This window comes from Rattus rattus, chromosome 3 (assembly GCF_011064425.1).
Source record: "Rattus rattus isolate New Zealand chromosome 3, Rrattus_CSIRO_v1, whole genome shotgun sequence".
NCBI classification, from domain to species: domain Eukaryota; kingdom Metazoa; phylum Chordata; class Mammalia; order Rodentia; family Muridae; genus Rattus; species Rattus rattus.
Genome location: NC_046156.1, coordinates 61951409 through 61966798, shown reverse-complemented (window position 1 = coordinate 61966798; position 15390 = coordinate 61951409). Strand labels below are relative to the sequence as shown.

The 15390-nt window shown below is 49.3% G+C and overlaps 2 protein-coding genes across 3 annotated transcripts in view; one reads left to right on the top strand and one right to left on the bottom strand.

Moving 5' to 3' along the window:
* Prune1 (prune exopolyphosphatase 1) overlaps nt 1-1832 on the bottom strand; it is a 28665-nt gene extending 26833 nt beyond the window's left edge. The window contains exon 1 of one of the 2 annotated variants that reach the window (XM_032897751.1): nt 1538-1832. In XM_032897751.1, the coding sequence (XP_032753642.1) occupies nt 1538-1576 (39 nt within the window). In that variant the 5' untranslated portion in view covers nt 1577-1832. The remainder of the gene's footprint in view (nt 1-1537) is intronic. The other variant, XM_032897752.1, reaches the window with a different exon arrangement.
* Nucleotides 1304-15372, top strand: Mindy1 (MINDY lysine 48 deubiquitinase 1). Its single transcript, XM_032897750.1, has 13 exons — nt 1304-1617; nt 2399-2553; nt 2670-2731; nt 2900-3605; nt 7498-8297; nt 10327-10384; nt 10798-10862; nt 11387-11545; nt 11856-11958; nt 12893-13035; nt 14028-14219; nt 14506-14658; nt 14861-15372. Exons 5-13 carry the CDS (start codon nt 7803-7805, stop codon nt 14939-14941), a joined length of 1449 nt encoding a protein of 482 aa, XP_032753641.1. The 5' UTR covers nt 1304-1617; nt 2399-2553; nt 2670-2731; nt 2900-3605; nt 7498-7802; the 3' UTR covers nt 14942-15372.
* The last annotated feature ends 18 nt before the right edge of the window (nt 15373-15390 follow it).

Here is a 15390-nt window from a genome sequence, read left to right as displayed (position 1 = left end):
AAGTTCAAGCTCAACCTCAGCTACATTGGGACATCAAGACCAGCCTGGGCTATATAAGACCATCTCGAAAACAAACACACTATAAAGTAAACTATGTAGACCTTAGGCAAAGTGTGATGCCACACAATTCTCAACTAGCACCAGGTGGGTGGAGACAAGAGAAGCCCACAAGAAAAGTAGTAACCAATGAGAACTGGTTCAAACTGCTCTATGTATTAAAATAACCGCCACCCCAGCATGGTGGTTCTTTTTCCTCAGGGGGGGTATGAAGAGAGGGTCTCACCATGGCACCCAGGCCTGTCCCAACCTAGTATGTAGCCCAGGCTGCACGTTAGCTAATAACCCTTTTGCCTCAACCTACCCAGGGCTAAGATTACAGATTTGCAGCACCATGCCTAGCCAGATATTTTTCAAAGGGAAAATTTTAGTGTAGCTGGCATCAAGTTGAACCTCACCCTAAATTCAAATTGAGAATATCCGTTTGTCCACGAAGCTGAATATACAGCAGACTGACGTGACTTTCAGGCTCTGTTAAAGAACAGAGTCTATTGCCCAGAGGACTGGTTTGTTCTATTTTTGTTGTTGTTTTTAAGGGATTTTTGGTTTTGATTTTTGTCTTCCAGCCCAGAGCTGGCCTGAACTGGTAAATCCTCAGCCTCCTCCCAAGTGTTGGAACTAGAAGCATGTGGCTACAACACCGAGCTAAGTTATTTTAAAGGAAGATATCTGTCTTCGTTTCTTCAGGGGCAGAGAAACTCACAGTAGGGGCCAAGTGACTTGGAGCCTCTAATGGGAATAGCGACCTAATGCCGCGCAGCCTGTCAACACAGCTGGGTGAGTCCAGCGGGCTCAGGAAACACCAAAAATAAGCTACAAAGAATTCAGGGCCGTGCTTATGGTTTAGATTCCAAACACACTTTGTGTTTATCTCTTACCAAGAAGGGGGTATTTTTACGGGTGTGTGTGTGTGTGTGTGTGTGTGTGTGTGTGTGTGTGTGTGTGTGTGTACACGCGCGTGCATTAAGACTAATGGAAAACGCTGGAAGCAAAGGAATGTAAGTTGTGGGTCAACATATATCCTGATGCATTATTCTGTATGTCTAGCATAAAACCAGAGGTTTAAAGTAAAACACCACGACCGCCTCTACCTAGAAAAAAAAAGGCAAGTCGCCATTCAGAGGCAGTAAAGCCGTGCACCCAGGTGCCCTCCGCTCCCAGAGGTTTACCTGGAGGCCAGAGGGCTGAAGTCGGGCTTGCGGGAGGGAAACTGAGGGGCGGGGAGAGAAGGACAGACACACCTCGCCGGGCGCGGCTGGCGGCTGTCGCACAGGTCCCGCTTAAGGACCCGACTCAAGCGAACGAAGACTCCTTTCTCCAGGCTCTCCCGCCCATGGGCGAAGGGTTTGGTCCTCCAGCTCCCCCGCGTTCACCTCTGTGATCCCTCCACACCGACTGTCCGGGCTCCCCAGATCCCACACCTTCGTCCTTCCCCGACCCCACGCTGCATTCCTTTCGGTCACGGACTGAGACCCGTTACCTGCAAAGCGGCTCGACAGTCCTGCAAGTAGTCCTCCATGGTGAAGCCGGAGGTGTGCCGTTGCCCCTCAGCGAGGAGAGGTAACTCGGCCGAATGTACCCCGCCCCAGACTCAGGGTCTAGAGCCGAGAGTCAAGGGGCGGGACTCGAACCCGCCACTAAAGGGTTCGGCCTCCGAACCCAGGAGGAAGTGCGTAATCCGGCACTCCGGGAGTCCGGCGTTACCCCTCCCCCAGCGGCGGAGGCTGGGTTCTGAGCCCAAAGGCTCATGGGAGGTCAAGGAGGAGCATATCGCGGTGCCTCCTGGGAAATGTAGTCCAAAAGATCGTGGCTTTTCCCACCACCACCACCACCACCACCAAGTTTGCAGTTTTCTGAGTGCTATGACATACAAATTGTGTATGTGTCACAATAACTCGCCTTTATGGCATCTGAATTTGCAGATAGGACAAAGTATAGTATCTTTTCATATATCACACCGAACATCTGTTTGAGATTAATGTAAATTAATCTCTTAATTTTTTTTTTAATACAAATTCTTGTTATGTAGCCCAAGTTAGTCTGGAATTGTAATCTTTCTGCTCAGCTTTCTGAATACTGGATTCACAGGCCTCGCTTGGTTGGGACTTCAAATTACAACATCGCTGTATATATTATTTATTAAAACAGCTTCCCTTGTTAGGTGTTTTCTTTGCTTGTTTTTCTTTTCTTTTTTTAATTCTCCCTTTTACCAAACTGACATATCGTGATCAGTGTGTTTGTTCACGCTAGGAAAAGATTACCATAATCTTTGACTTGTCTTCTTAAAACCTACAGTCGTGCCAACTCTTCCTGCTTCTTCATAGCCTTTCTCCTCCTACAGCCTGAGCAAATATCTCCTCATACCGTTCTTGGAGTGTTGCAACCGTGACTTTGCTTCCTGGGTCTCTGTTGCAACTGTTCTCTCAGCTTTCGGAGTTGATTGAAGCCTTATCCTTTGGCCGTCACATCAATAGAGTTTAAAGAAGCCTTCAGAACGTAAGGCTAGATTCCAACATCCCTTAACTGCCACTTGTATATCCCAGGGCAGACTACTGGGGGAAAAAATGTCCCTTCATCACAACATGTTCCCTCATCTTTTAATCTATCCCCAGATTTTCCTGCTTCTCAGGCAAGTGAGAAGGGGCAGAAGAGCGTCTTCCTCACCCTCGACCAGGTACACAGTTAAACTAATTTCATTCCTAGCCTTTAAAAAACATATAGGGAGGAAGGGAAGCCTTGGAAAGGTGCTCAGGGGGCTCCAGAAAAATAGGAGTGGGAATTTTCTTTGCTATTAAACGAGTAAATATTGCAAACACAACGCTCTTCCGCCCTGCTTCCTTAGCTCCAGAGTAGAGGGCTGCGGCCGGCCGGCATCCAGGGAGGTCTAATCAGCTGCTGCTGTCCCGCCCTGCTCCTCCCGGCTCTGCCAGGCCGCCTGCTTTTCCCGGTTCTCACCAGAGAGGCACACGCGCTCCGTCCCTTCCCGCGGCAGGCGGAGGGAAGAGAAAGGGTCTGTTGTTTTTCTCTCTTCCTTTCTGCGGCTCACCGGGCTGCTGACCGACTCAGACAGCCCTGATGGAAATCCTCGGTGGCTGAGCAGGCCCCTCCTCCTCCAGGGACTGCGTCCTTGGCTAATTTGTCTTTGTCCGGACCTGAGGGAAAGAGGGAGAGAGAGAAGAAAAAGAAAACCCACAAACTTCCTTTGAAAGCCAGTTTGTAGGCAGGGCCTGGAGCGCACGCCGGAGGCTCGCTCACTTGGGAATCTTAAAGACTCTGAAAGCCGTGGGGGATCGCCTAGGCTGAGCTCTGCTTGTCCTCGCCCCCAACCCTGCTCTGACACCCCGGGTGTTGAGCGTGAGTCCGGAAGTGGCCGCGACCCAGGCTGGACGCCGCGAGAGTAAACCCGTGTCAAGCCGTGTAAGCGCCGGGGCTGACAGCTGGGAGGCAGCTGGCGCAGTCGGCGCCCCCCAACGATGTCCCCTCCTCCCGCGTCGAACCGCCAGAGTTGAGTCCTCTCCTAGTGCCGGAACCTCATCCACCTCTTTGAGGTAAAAACTTTGTTTTCAAACTATCCTCTCCACCTCGTCTCGCAGCTCTCCCCACCCTCTCTGGGGAAAGTTGACACCTGATGTCCCATCTGTGCTCTCTAAGCCTGGGTCGCTTACAGGATCCCAGGCACCCGGAGCAGTAAGAGATGGAGCAGTGAAAAAGATGCGTTCTCTTCATTTCCCCATTATAAACAAACCCAAACCGTCTCCCTCTCCTAGAGAGCAAGAATTGCAGGGTTTGCCTTATTCTAGAGGAATCTCAAAGCATGTTGGCATGAAGAATTGCATTCAGCCGAGAAGATTGGGTAATACCAGTAAAGGACTTGAGGGGAGAAGGGTCCTGAGGGCGTGTGATGTCTTTAAGTGCATACCTCTTTAATACGCTTTCCCCAGTGTGTAAATAGTAGCTGCTGCTGACTAGGAAAGGACCAGAGTGATTTGACTCCCTCACCGGTCACCATAGGTAATTCCAGGAAGAAAGGAAGTGTAGATTTGGACGGAAGAAAAAGAGGGACAGGGCTGAACACCCCGCCCCCACCCCGCGTTTGTTTGAGTACCCTCCCCCCCATGCTTTCCTTCTCTGAAATAGGCAGTGCCCTTCCCACCAGGAGTGGGCCTTGCAAGGTGGAGTCCTATGTTGCTCTTCGCACCCCACCGCTGTCCCTTTCACTGAGACCCCACTCCCCAGCCCCGCCCGTGGTTTCTGGTCGTTCCTTTCTTTGGCCAGCTAACTTTCCCAACCCCCACTTAATTATTGATTATTTCTAGCCTGGGGTAGAAAATAAGCCGCGCTTGTCTTTAGGCCTTTTAATATTTTCCAGGCATGGCCTCTGCTTCAAGGTTCACTCTAAGTGCCATGGGAGGGCAAGAGATGTGGAGAGAGGGGGCGGAGAGTGGAAGGCCACTTCCAAGTAATTTTTGCTACTCTAAGTCTAAATTAACAAAATATAAATTACCTGCAGCTAGCACAAATTATATTTGAGTAAGGAGAATGACCAATTTACTATATTTATGTTATTTCAGTAACTCCAATGTTTCGCTGGAGCCCAGGCAGACCTTGAACTCAAGGTCCTCCTGCCTCAAGTCCCCTGAGTAATAGGGATTGGAAGGCCTGAAACACCACACCCAGCTGACACTCCTGAAGGCCTTGTCAGAAGCCCCAAGTCTTGACAGTTTGCAAGAAGAAAGCAGGCAATCAGATCTGCCTGTCTCTGCCCACAAGTGCTGGAATTAAAGGTGTGTGCCACTGTGCCCTGTGGTACCAGTCTGAGAGAAAAAGATTCTAATTGATTTTAATTTCTCCTGGCTTTATTTCTGTAATGGTGCTGGAGATCAAACCCAGGGCCTTGCATGTGTTAAGCACATGTCCTGCTAGGTTATACCCCAGAATGGGTGTGTGTTCTGTTAGTGAGCAGGGAGGGGAAGAAGGAGGAGCAAGGGAGATTTCCAGAGGCATCTGCAGTCCTATCTGGACCTCCTTAGTAGCTAACAGGAACCGTCTTTGTCACTATACACACCTGGTGGAGGTATGCTTACACACTCAGGAGTGCTTGCCTCTGTGTGTGTGTCGAGTGTGCTTGTCGCCCATGGAAGCCGGAAGAGGACAGCAGCTTCCCTGGGAATTGAACCGTGATCCTCTGGAAGAGTACTGGGTGCCTCAACCGCTGAGCCACCTCTCCTGGGGTACTTTAATGTAAATCAGTGAGCAGCAGTTTCCCACTCCATATAACATCGAACAGGAGACAATCTCTGGGCACAAGCACTGCAGGAAACAAATGGGATGTGAAGTTGTCACCTCTAGCTGGTGAGTGCTTCCAGAGGAAGAACTGTGGAGAGTCTTTTGCGTGCCCCCTAACTAACGCTGTTACCGGTAGTAGGATTAGAACCTGTGCCTCGGGCAGCCCTAACAAGCCAAGTTTAGCTTCTTGTCTTCAATACGCCAACTAAAGGAGCTGAACTGGTGGACACAGGGCCAGCCAGTGAGGTGGCCAAGGCTCTAGCTGCCTGATGACCCGAGCTTGAGCCCCAGGTTCCAGTGGTGGAAAGACAGAACGAACTTGAAAGTTTCCTTCTGGCCTCCAGGTGTGTACACACACTAGGTAAATATAATAAAATTAAAATAATCATAGTGAAAGGTAGAAAAAAAAAAGCAGAAATTTATTCAATGTGGCCACATTAGGATTAGCGACAAAGAGATTTGGTGACATCCTAAGTCTATCTTCACAGTCCTAAATGAAGGGTAAAGTTTCAGGAGAGAGCATGCTTTCTGCACAGCTAAACTGCCTAGGGCTGGTCAAGGTGTGGTCTGCCCGTCATCCACTTGGGTTGTTTGGGCCTTAGCCTCGCCTGCAAGGTTGTTAGACAAGTTGTTAGAATGCTATTGAAGTCTTTTCCTGGATACAACCTCCTCTCTGGCTCGAACAGTGTTTTTCTCCTCCAGGCTTGAGATTCTTGGGGGAATCCCAATGGATTCCTTGGGATCCATTGTTTCAATGGTCAGATTGACAGTGAGATGAATGAAGGGCATGAAGTGTCTCTTTAGAACAGTGGTTCTCGACCTGTGGGTTGGGACCCCTATGGAATTGTTGACCACCCACCTAAGACTATAGAAAAACACAAATATAACCTTATGACTCCTAACACTAGCAAATGACAGTTATGAACTAGCAATGAAAATAATTTTATGGTTGGGGTCACCACAACATGAGGGACTGTATTAAAGGGTCGAAGCGTTAGGAACGTTGAGAACCCCCCGCTTTAGAAGATTCTCAATCCTTTCAGGGATGCCCAGGTAACAAAGTTGCTTATCTGACACTGATTCAAGTCCCATGAAAAACTGCATTTCCTTTCCTTGACAGGAAGCCCCTCCCTAACCTTTTTGCTGTGACTGGTTTGGTATTGTGTGAGGTTCAACCTGGTCTTGTGTGGCCTCCAGGGCCTCCAATATCAGCACATGGGTGACTGAAGTTGGAGCATCACCAAGAATTCTAGGCCACCGGCTGGCATGGTGGCACCCACTTTTTAATTATAGCACTCAGGAGGCAGGCAAGTGGATCTGAATTTGGGGCTAGCCTGGTCTACATAAACCAGCCTTACCTACATAATAAGACCTTGTCTCAATAATTAAATAAATTCAGAGTCCTGGGGCTGGAGAGATGGCTCAGCGGTTAAGAGCACTTACTGCTCTTCCAGAGGTCCTGAGTTCAATTCCCAGCAACCACATGGTGGCTCACAGCCATCTGTAATTGGATCTGATGCCCTCTTCTGGTGTCTGAAGACAGCTACAGTGTACTTATATACAATAAATAAATCTTTAAAAAAAAAAATTCAGAGTCCTTGGAGGAAAAAGATTTCTTCTCCCTTACCAGCTTGGCACAAAATTTAAGAACATGGTGTTACTTTTTTATATCTTCATCTACCAACCATATGGCAACTATTCTCTGGTCCCTGGGGTTAGCAGGACAAAGGTAGCTTGTCCCTAAGGACACCAGCTATGTGCTCAGAATGTTCTGGGAGGGGACAATGTTTGTTGTCTGTAGCTGACAGGATGCCTTTAACAAGGCGGCCTAAATATCACCCTGTTAATAACCATAAGGGTTGTTTGGTTTTGTTTACTACTGGTTTGTTTGCTTGGGAAGCTACTCCATCATCCTTCTGGGCTTTGCACTTAACCTTTATGTTCTGTCTTTTCTAAAAAAAATGTTTTATTCTATTTTGTGTGCGTATTTTGCCTATGTGTCTATGGTAGGAGATCCCCTGGACATGGGGTTACAGGTGGTTGTGAGGGGTCCTGTGGGTGCTAGAAATTGCCTCTGGAAGAACGACCAGTGCTCTGAGCCATTTCTGTAGACCTCTCTGTCTTTTCCTCATTCTCTATCATTTTCTGTTTCAGGGAAGAAACCAGTTCCACCCAGTATCTTCCATCCTTTCCGAGACTGGAAACCTAAGTCCAGGGAGCCCCATCTGGTCACAGCAAGTCAGAGGTTTGGAATCAGCTGATACCTGTTTATACTGAGAAAAACTTAATCTAGAGCCAGAGTGGCCTACCCGGTTCACTTTGTCTTTTCTTGTTTCCTTTGCTCTGTAATTCAATGACCTTATTGGCCAGGTCTCTCTTCTGCACACTAGAATAGCCCTAGGCAAGGTCTCTGAGGTCACAGAGCAACTTCATTCCCCTCAGCTGACTCTGTACCCACTATGGAACAACCTCAGGCTGAGTGCCCGGCCCCTAGTAAGACCAATAGTGCAGAAACTGTTGAATCTGAAAAGCACGAGGCCCTGTCTGGACCAGAAAAGCATCCTCAGGACAAGGACAGTGCAGATGCTGCACCAGAGAAGCATCCTCAGGACAAGGACGGTGCAGATGCTCATGGGGAAGCAGGAAAACAGAAGTCAGGAGACCAAACTTTGCCACCAGTCCAGGATGGGGGAAATCTTGAGTGTCCTCCTCCTGAAGCTAGTTCAAGTCCTCCTGGGCCAGCTTGTGGGATACCATCTGAGGTAGAGACAACAGAGGCGTGTTCCAGGCCGCAGCAGCTTCCCCAGTCCCCCAGGATCCAACAGCCTGATCTAGATTTCTACTGTGTCAAGTGGATCCCCTGGAAGGGAGAACGGACCCCCATCATCACCCAGAGCAGCAATGGTCCTTGTCCTCTCCTGGCCATCATGAACATCCTCTTTCTGCAGTGGAAGGTAAGTCAAAGAGTGTAAGGTGCGGGCAAGTAAAATGTTCACAGATTTGCCTTTCAGAGACGCTTGGTTTACTCACGTAGACATTCCTCACAACGTCGTGCTATACAAAGGCCGCTTTAAAAGTAATTCTTCAGGGGGTTTCTAAACCCCCTTTGTTCTCAAATAACTGCTAGACATTTCTACACCTGCTCTAGCCTGTTTTAGGTCCGAAATAAAGACACGAAGACCTGGTATTTTTATTACACACAGCAAACCTAAGCTGGGCAGGTTCTGGGCTGTTCTAATGTTCTGCCTGCCTTGACTCACTCTGGTCCGTGTGCGTGCGTGTGCATGTGTGAAGACATAGACATCTTACCAAGCAGAGAATGGTTAGGCAAACTATGTTCCAGGATCTACTAGGAAATCCTCTCCAGTAGGAACACTTTGGGGTTTTTTTTTCCAACCCATATCAGACGTGATGTGGTTCTGGGCTAGACCAGGAGGGTGGCACTGTGAGAAGTCCCAGAAGGTTCTCGAGAGCATTGGCCAGCAGGCCAGAAGCCAGTGCTGATAGGTAGACCTATGTAAACTGGCCATGGGTGCTGGAAACTTGAGGGTCACTGAAGCCAGAGTCACACAAGGGCCAGTCTCTTGTCGAAGTTCTCTTGTAAAAGGGCATCAACGCAGAGCCTTGAGATTGTCCTGGAGTGTAGCAGTGTGGTCCTAGGAACCACCTTCAAAGTTCCAAGTTCTTATTATTCTGATAATAGTTTTGTGCTATTCACTGAGAAGTCAGGGCTGTCAGAGGCTGGCTCATTAGTATATCACAGCCTGCCTTGAAACTGGCTCTGTATCTTGCAAGAATTACATTATTCTAAGTCACATAAAATGGTTTCACCTTTGTTTCTGGGGTGGGAAACACTGGTACTATTCTTCTAGGACCCACCTCCTCCATTCTGATTTCACTCAAGCCAGTTTTAAATTTCCAGGTCACTCTTAGGTGTGCCCCTGTCTTCCCTACTCTCTCACTCTGGGAATACCGGGCAGTATCTCTGTTTCTTCCCTCCCCCCAGCTTTAAGCTTTAAGCCCCTTTCTCCCCATTCTGTTCTACCATTAGATTGTTGTTGTTTTTAACAAAAATCTCAATCATTGGATTTTACCAATGAAGACTGGGGAACTGGATGCTCGGGTGGAAGCAGCAGAGAAGCAGAGAAAGCTCCCAAGTGACCCCCTCCTAAGCTGATGTCCCAGCAGCAGTGCCCCTCTCTCCTACTGCCTCGTAGCCTTCCTTCAAACTGCATGTCCTTCCCTCCCACTTCCCGCTCATCGCTATCCATCCTGACTCCCTCTTACTTTCCATGGCTTTTCCTTAATCCTATATTCACTTCCTGTCAGCTGGCTGCTTGCTCCACCCCTTGACCTATGGTTGGCTTTGTTTAATCCTGTTTACAGTATTCAAGCAGAAACCTCTTGGCTTAAAATGTGAGCCCGGGGCTGGGATTTAGCTCAGTGGTAGAGCGCTTGCCTAGGGAGCGAAAGGCCCTGGGTTCAGGTCCCCAGCTCGAAAAAAAAAAAAAAAAAAAAAAAGAACCCAAAAAAAAAAAATGTGTGAGCCGCACCACAACTAGAAACAGGTTTTTCCAGTGAACAACACAATCTTGGGGTTCACAGTGTAATCAAATATCCCACAACACCCATCTCTCTCCTGTCTCTGTCTTCCTTGTTTCCTTTGTTTGTTTTGGTTTTTGTCTCACTTTGTAACCTGGATTGGCTTGGAACTCACTCTGTAGGCCAGGCTGGCCTCAGACTCATAAAGGTCCACCTGCCTCCCAGTGCTGGGATTAAAGATGTGCGGCACCAGCTCCTGAGGTTTTGAGACAAGGTCTTACACTGTAGACCAGGCTGGCCTCACTCCTCCTGCCTCTGCCTTCTCTATACTGGGACTACAGTGGTGAGCCACCGTGCCTAGCTTGGACCCCCCTCTCGCTGCATGTTCCTCCTTCACTGCTGGTAGTGAAAGCTCACTTATGACCACCCGTCTCTCTTCAGGTAAAGCTGCCGCCTCAGAAGGAAGTGATCACATCAGACGAGCTCCTGACACATCTTGGTGAGTGATGTGGTAAAGGTCTCTCCTTTGGAGCTCTGATGTGAGATTGAGGGTAAGGAAGACCCTGCGTCTTTCCCGTAAAGCTGGAGTGTAAAAAGCAAAGATCAAAGGTTGAGGATCTTTCAGTTAAGCCCCAGTTCTGCCTAGAGTCACTACCCCTCCCGCCACGATTCCTGGTGTGGGGATCAGACGTAGGCCTTGACCATCCCAGGCAAGCACTGTGTCTATAGACATTAAATTAGATGGGTCCTACACCTCTATAAACCTATTTATTCCTCTGAGAAATGAATACTCTGGATTGGAGTTTAAAGATCTGAGGTCCTGTGCTATTACCCACCCCCCAGAAGAGGAGGAGCCAAGCTTTGGGGACAACTTGCAGGCTAGGGTAGGCTGATGAGTTTCCTGTCTTACAGGAAACTGCCTTCTGTCCATCAAACCCCAAGAGAAGTCTGAGGGCCTTCAACTTAACTTTCAGCAGGTGAGGCAAGAGGGCAGTGGATGGGGTCTGCAGGCTTGCGAGGGGACCCAGGACCTATTGAGAAGCCCTTGAAGCTAAAGGGCAGTAGACATGGGGTCTGCAGGCTTGCAGGGGACTCGACCTACTGAGAAGCTTTTGTGGTTAACTTCTCATCTTGGTATCTTCTCAGTGAAGAACGACATCTGTCATGAAAACAAAAAGATGTTCATTTTTGTATAAGATAGAGGATGAAGGTAGCCCTGCGGAGTGATGTATAGTGATGTATGCCTTTAATTACTTGGGAAGCAGAGAGAGGTAGATGCCTGTGAGTTCCAGGCCAGCCTAGTCTACAGAGGGAGTTTCAATACAGCCAGGGCCACGTAGTAAGTCCCTGTCTCACAAAAGGGAGGTTGGAGTAAGAGGCGGTGAGTGAAATGAGTGGTTTGTAAGAAAGACAGACCTGAAAACCTGGGACTGCTGATTTGTTTCTGGATGGTGGGTGTGAGGGAGGGAAGGCTAGACCATCTTGTCTTTTCTCCCACCAGAATGTGGGCGATGCAATGACGGTGCTCCCTAAACTGGCCACAGGCCTGGACGTCAATGTGCGATTCACAGGCGTCTCAGACTTCGAGTACACACCGGAGTGCAGCATCTTTGACTTGTTGGGGGTACCTCTATACCATGGCTGGCTCGTGGATCCACAGGTGAGAGCGGGAGGCCCTGGCGCATCCTGGCCAGGGTTTTGGGGCGGGGTGGGGCATCTGGGAAGGAAAGGGTTGGATTTGTTGGAGGAGGGGTAGGATTTGGAGATTGAACTGATCCAGGATTCCTTGGATTGTAGTGTTGGGTGGAGTCACATCCCAGGACAAGGAAATCACACACAAATGAGATCAGGTCTTTGGACATCAAAAGTTCAGGAATCTTTGATCATAAGAGCCACAGTCCAATGGGTTTGGTTCATTTCCTTCCTTTAAAAAAAAGTGTATTTTTGCTGCACCCCATTCTACTCCCCAGAGTCCTGAGGCTGTGAGTGCTGTTGGGAAACTGAGTTATAACCAGCTAGTAGAGAAGATCATCATCTGTAAACACTCTAGTGACCCCAACCTCGTGACAGAAGGTAATGCTGATAGCCCACTTCCTTGTAGATCTCTCGTGGAGGGAAGGCCGTGAAGCAGGCGTGTTATTGTGGTTGTTTTGTGTTATAAGAGAGAAAAAAAGAGACCTTTTTTTTCCTTTTTGATATAAGGTCTCATTCATGTAGTTCAGGCTAGCCCTGAAATCACTACATAGCCCAGGCTAGTCTCAAACTCCTGATCTTCCTGCATCAACCTCCTGAGAGCCCAGGTTACAGATGTGCACTTCACTCTTGCTGTGTTGGGTACATGTATAAATAGCCAGGCTTTAGGGAGAGTTTTTATCTCAACTCTGAGGACTGAGGTACAACAGGGTCTCTCAGCTCAGGCTGGCTTTGGAGCTGAGGATGAATTTGAACCTCTGATCCTCTGCCTCTAGTATCCAAATGAACCTCTGATCCTCTGCCTCCAGTATCCAAATGTCAGGATTACAGACATGCATTGCCAAGCCTGGCTTCAACTGTGTGTGTGTGTGTGTGTGTGTGTGTGTGTGTGTGCGCGCGCGCGCACTGCTGGGAATCAGATCTGGGGCCTTGTACATGCTACGCATATAGCCTAACACTGAACTGCTCCAGCCTGAGGAAGGGGCTTCGCAGAGTGGGACTCAGGAGAGCACCCTAGGACTTTTTGGACAAACCTCCTTATCTTGGACTTTGTTTTATTTGCTTTGGAGAGCTATGCTGGGGGTCGTGGGGACTTTAATTTTTATTTTGAAGCAGGGTCTCTCTATGTGGGCCAGGCTAGGCTGGCATTGCTGTATGAAGCAGAGATCTACCTGCCTCTGACTAGCCAGGCTTGGGACTAAAGGCGTGCATACCACGCCCAGGATTGAACTCGGGTCTTCACCAGCTTGAGCCCAGCCCTTTTGATTTGGTTTGGATTCAAGCCGTGTCCCTCCTGGTTTGTGCCTTGTGGCAGGCTTGATTGCGGAGCAGTTCCTGGAGACCACCGCAGCTCAGCTGACTTACCATGGCCTGTGCGAGCTTACAGCCACTGCCAAGGAAGACGAGCTTAGCGTCTTTTTTCGAAACAACCACTTTAGCACGATGACTAAGCACAAGGTGATGGGGACTTTGGAGGCGGGGAGCAGGGACCATGTCATTTCCCTGGGCCTCTTTCCCTGGGGTCAGTGTGTCAGGCAGGATAACGTGGGTTCAGCCATGCTAGCAAGTAACCACCAAGGTCCGTGTGGTTTACCACAGTGTTTGTTGCTAACTCATGATACATGCATGTCGAGTGCAAACTGGTTACACCCTGGGACTTACACACCATCTTTACCCTGGGACTCCAGTTAAAAGGCCTTTATATATGCAGGAAAAGAGAGTGACAATGCATTCATTCTCAATGCATTTGCCTAAAAGTGACACTGACCAGAGCAGATCCTCAGGAATAAACCACAGTCAAAGAGACAGGAGAATTCACCCTCTCCCAGAGAAGGGCAGTCGGGAGTCTGGTTAGGAGCGGAAGTTCTTTAGGAATGGGGTAAAAGAGAGAGGAGAGCACTGGTTCTGCCTCCCTCCGTCCCATCCCCCACCCAGCCTATCACACAGCCCTAGCTGGCCTAGAACTCGCACTGCAACCGCTGGCCTTGCCTTGAACTTCTGCTCTTCCTGCCTACATTTCCCAGGGTAAGATGGTGCGGTGCACCACCACGCCCAGGTTTTCTGGTTCTCAAAGGGTTTGTATTTATACACATCTGAAAACACAGAGAAGCCAAGGAAAGGTTGTAGAAAACTGACTCTGGTGTGATACCCTAGCCCCAAGGGTTCCTTAACTATAGCACACCCATCTGTGTTCAGATGTCCCTTCCTGCTCCCCGTAGCCACAGATATCTAGGAAATACTGGATACTCAGTGTCAAATTCCAGTCAGTACGTAGACTGTAAGTTGCTTCTCTGTTACCTGACCCACCAGTTTGCTGTCCTTTTCAGCTTGTGGGATGGGTGTGTAAGGCCGGATGTCCTGGGGGGTCAGACTTAGGGAACCTGGGTACTTGTCAGACACCTGCTCCAATACTGAGCTAACTTCTGGCCTTGGCTGTCTGTCTTTTGCAGAGTCACCTGTACCTACTGGTCACTGACCAAGGTTTTCTACAGGAGGAGCAGGTGGTGTGGGAGAGCTTGCATAACGTGGATGGGGACAGCTGCTTTTGTGACTCTGACTTCCACCTAAGTCATTCCCTAGGCAAAAGCCATGGAGCAGAAGGTGGGAGTGGCTCTCCAGAGAAGCAACTGCAGGTAGACCAGGTGTGTGGGGCCTTTGGAATGGCGCAGAATCCATTGGCACCGAAGCTCTACCCTCTAAGTGACCTTTATGCATTCTATTGGCTGGAGGCTGTCCAACACCCAAGCCTCTTCGCGTTGCCCTGAAGTCATCTTCTTGCTTGGAAGGGACTGATTTTCAGGCACCACAGATAACTTACTTAACAATGTGTTTTACCAGAGGGAGTATTTGAAGGAAACTTGGTTTGGAGGTTTGGCCTGAATCTCTATCCTTCTGTCTTAGTCCATTCCTGACTTGCTTTCTCTCTAGGACTACCTTATTGCCTTGTCCCTGCAGCAGCAGCAGCAGCCACAGGGCATGCTGGGTCTCAGTGACCTGGAACTGGCCCAGCAACTTCAACAAGAAGAGTACCAGCAACAGCAGGCAGTTCAACCTGTGCGGACCAGGGCCCCTTCACCCCCGGTGAGCCTGCCCTTCTCCTGGTAGGCATGGAGTGCCTACTGTTTCTGCATGGGGCACTGACCGGCTTGGTAGAGAATGCATATGGTCTCTGAACAGGTCTGAAAAGTTTCCCCCCATAACCTGTGCTACCTTTGATGTTGAACCCCGATGCCTGTGACCTCTACCAAGGTTATTGGATAACTGATTGCTAAATCTCACACAGGGTAGAGGAGCCACATCTGGACGCCCAGCTGGGGAGCGGCGGCAGAGGTCGAAGACTGAGTCAGACTGTGTTCTGCTCTGACTCCGCCCCATACAGCCTGCCCTGCCCCTTCCTTCAGAGGCCGTGACCGGCAGGATCCCGCCCCACCTCAATCCCTGAGGCATACAGGGTAACCTGTATGCGCTATTGGGGATCAGGACAGTGGGTGCCGAGATCAGACTTGGTACCGTCTTTGCCCTTGTACTGCTATCTTCTCTTCCTCTCATCCAGGGCCACATGGGTATGGGTTGGGTGAAAATCTCTGGTTCCCTGTCCCCTTTCCTGGATTAGTCACGTGGATATGCCGACCCAGGCTGCTAAGTGAGACACCCATCTCCTGTGTCCTTGCCTGTCTGGTTGCTCCTGGGCTCACCGCACAGGCCTGTCTTTGTTTTAGGGTTTGGTTTGGGTTTATATCTTTATTATTTTTAATGCCTTCCTAGGGGTTTGGAAATAAAACTCCTTTCCTGAGATTTGCGTTCCTACCCTGG

Excerpts from the sequence above, each read along its gene's own strand:
- Mindy1 (XM_032897750.1), top strand. The coding sequence starts at position 7,803 with ATGGAACAACCTCAGGCTGAGTGCCCGGCCCCTAGTAAGACCAATAGT. Across the intron at positions 8,298-10,326 it reads TCCTCTTTCTGCAGTGGAAG|GTAAAGCTGCCGCCTCAGAA; the intron begins GTAAGTCAAAGA and ends GTCTCTCTTCAG. Across the intron at positions 14,220-14,505 it reads AGCAACTGCAGGTAGACCAG|GACTACCTTATTGCCTTGTC; the intron begins GTGTGTGGGGCC and ends CTTTCTCTCTAG.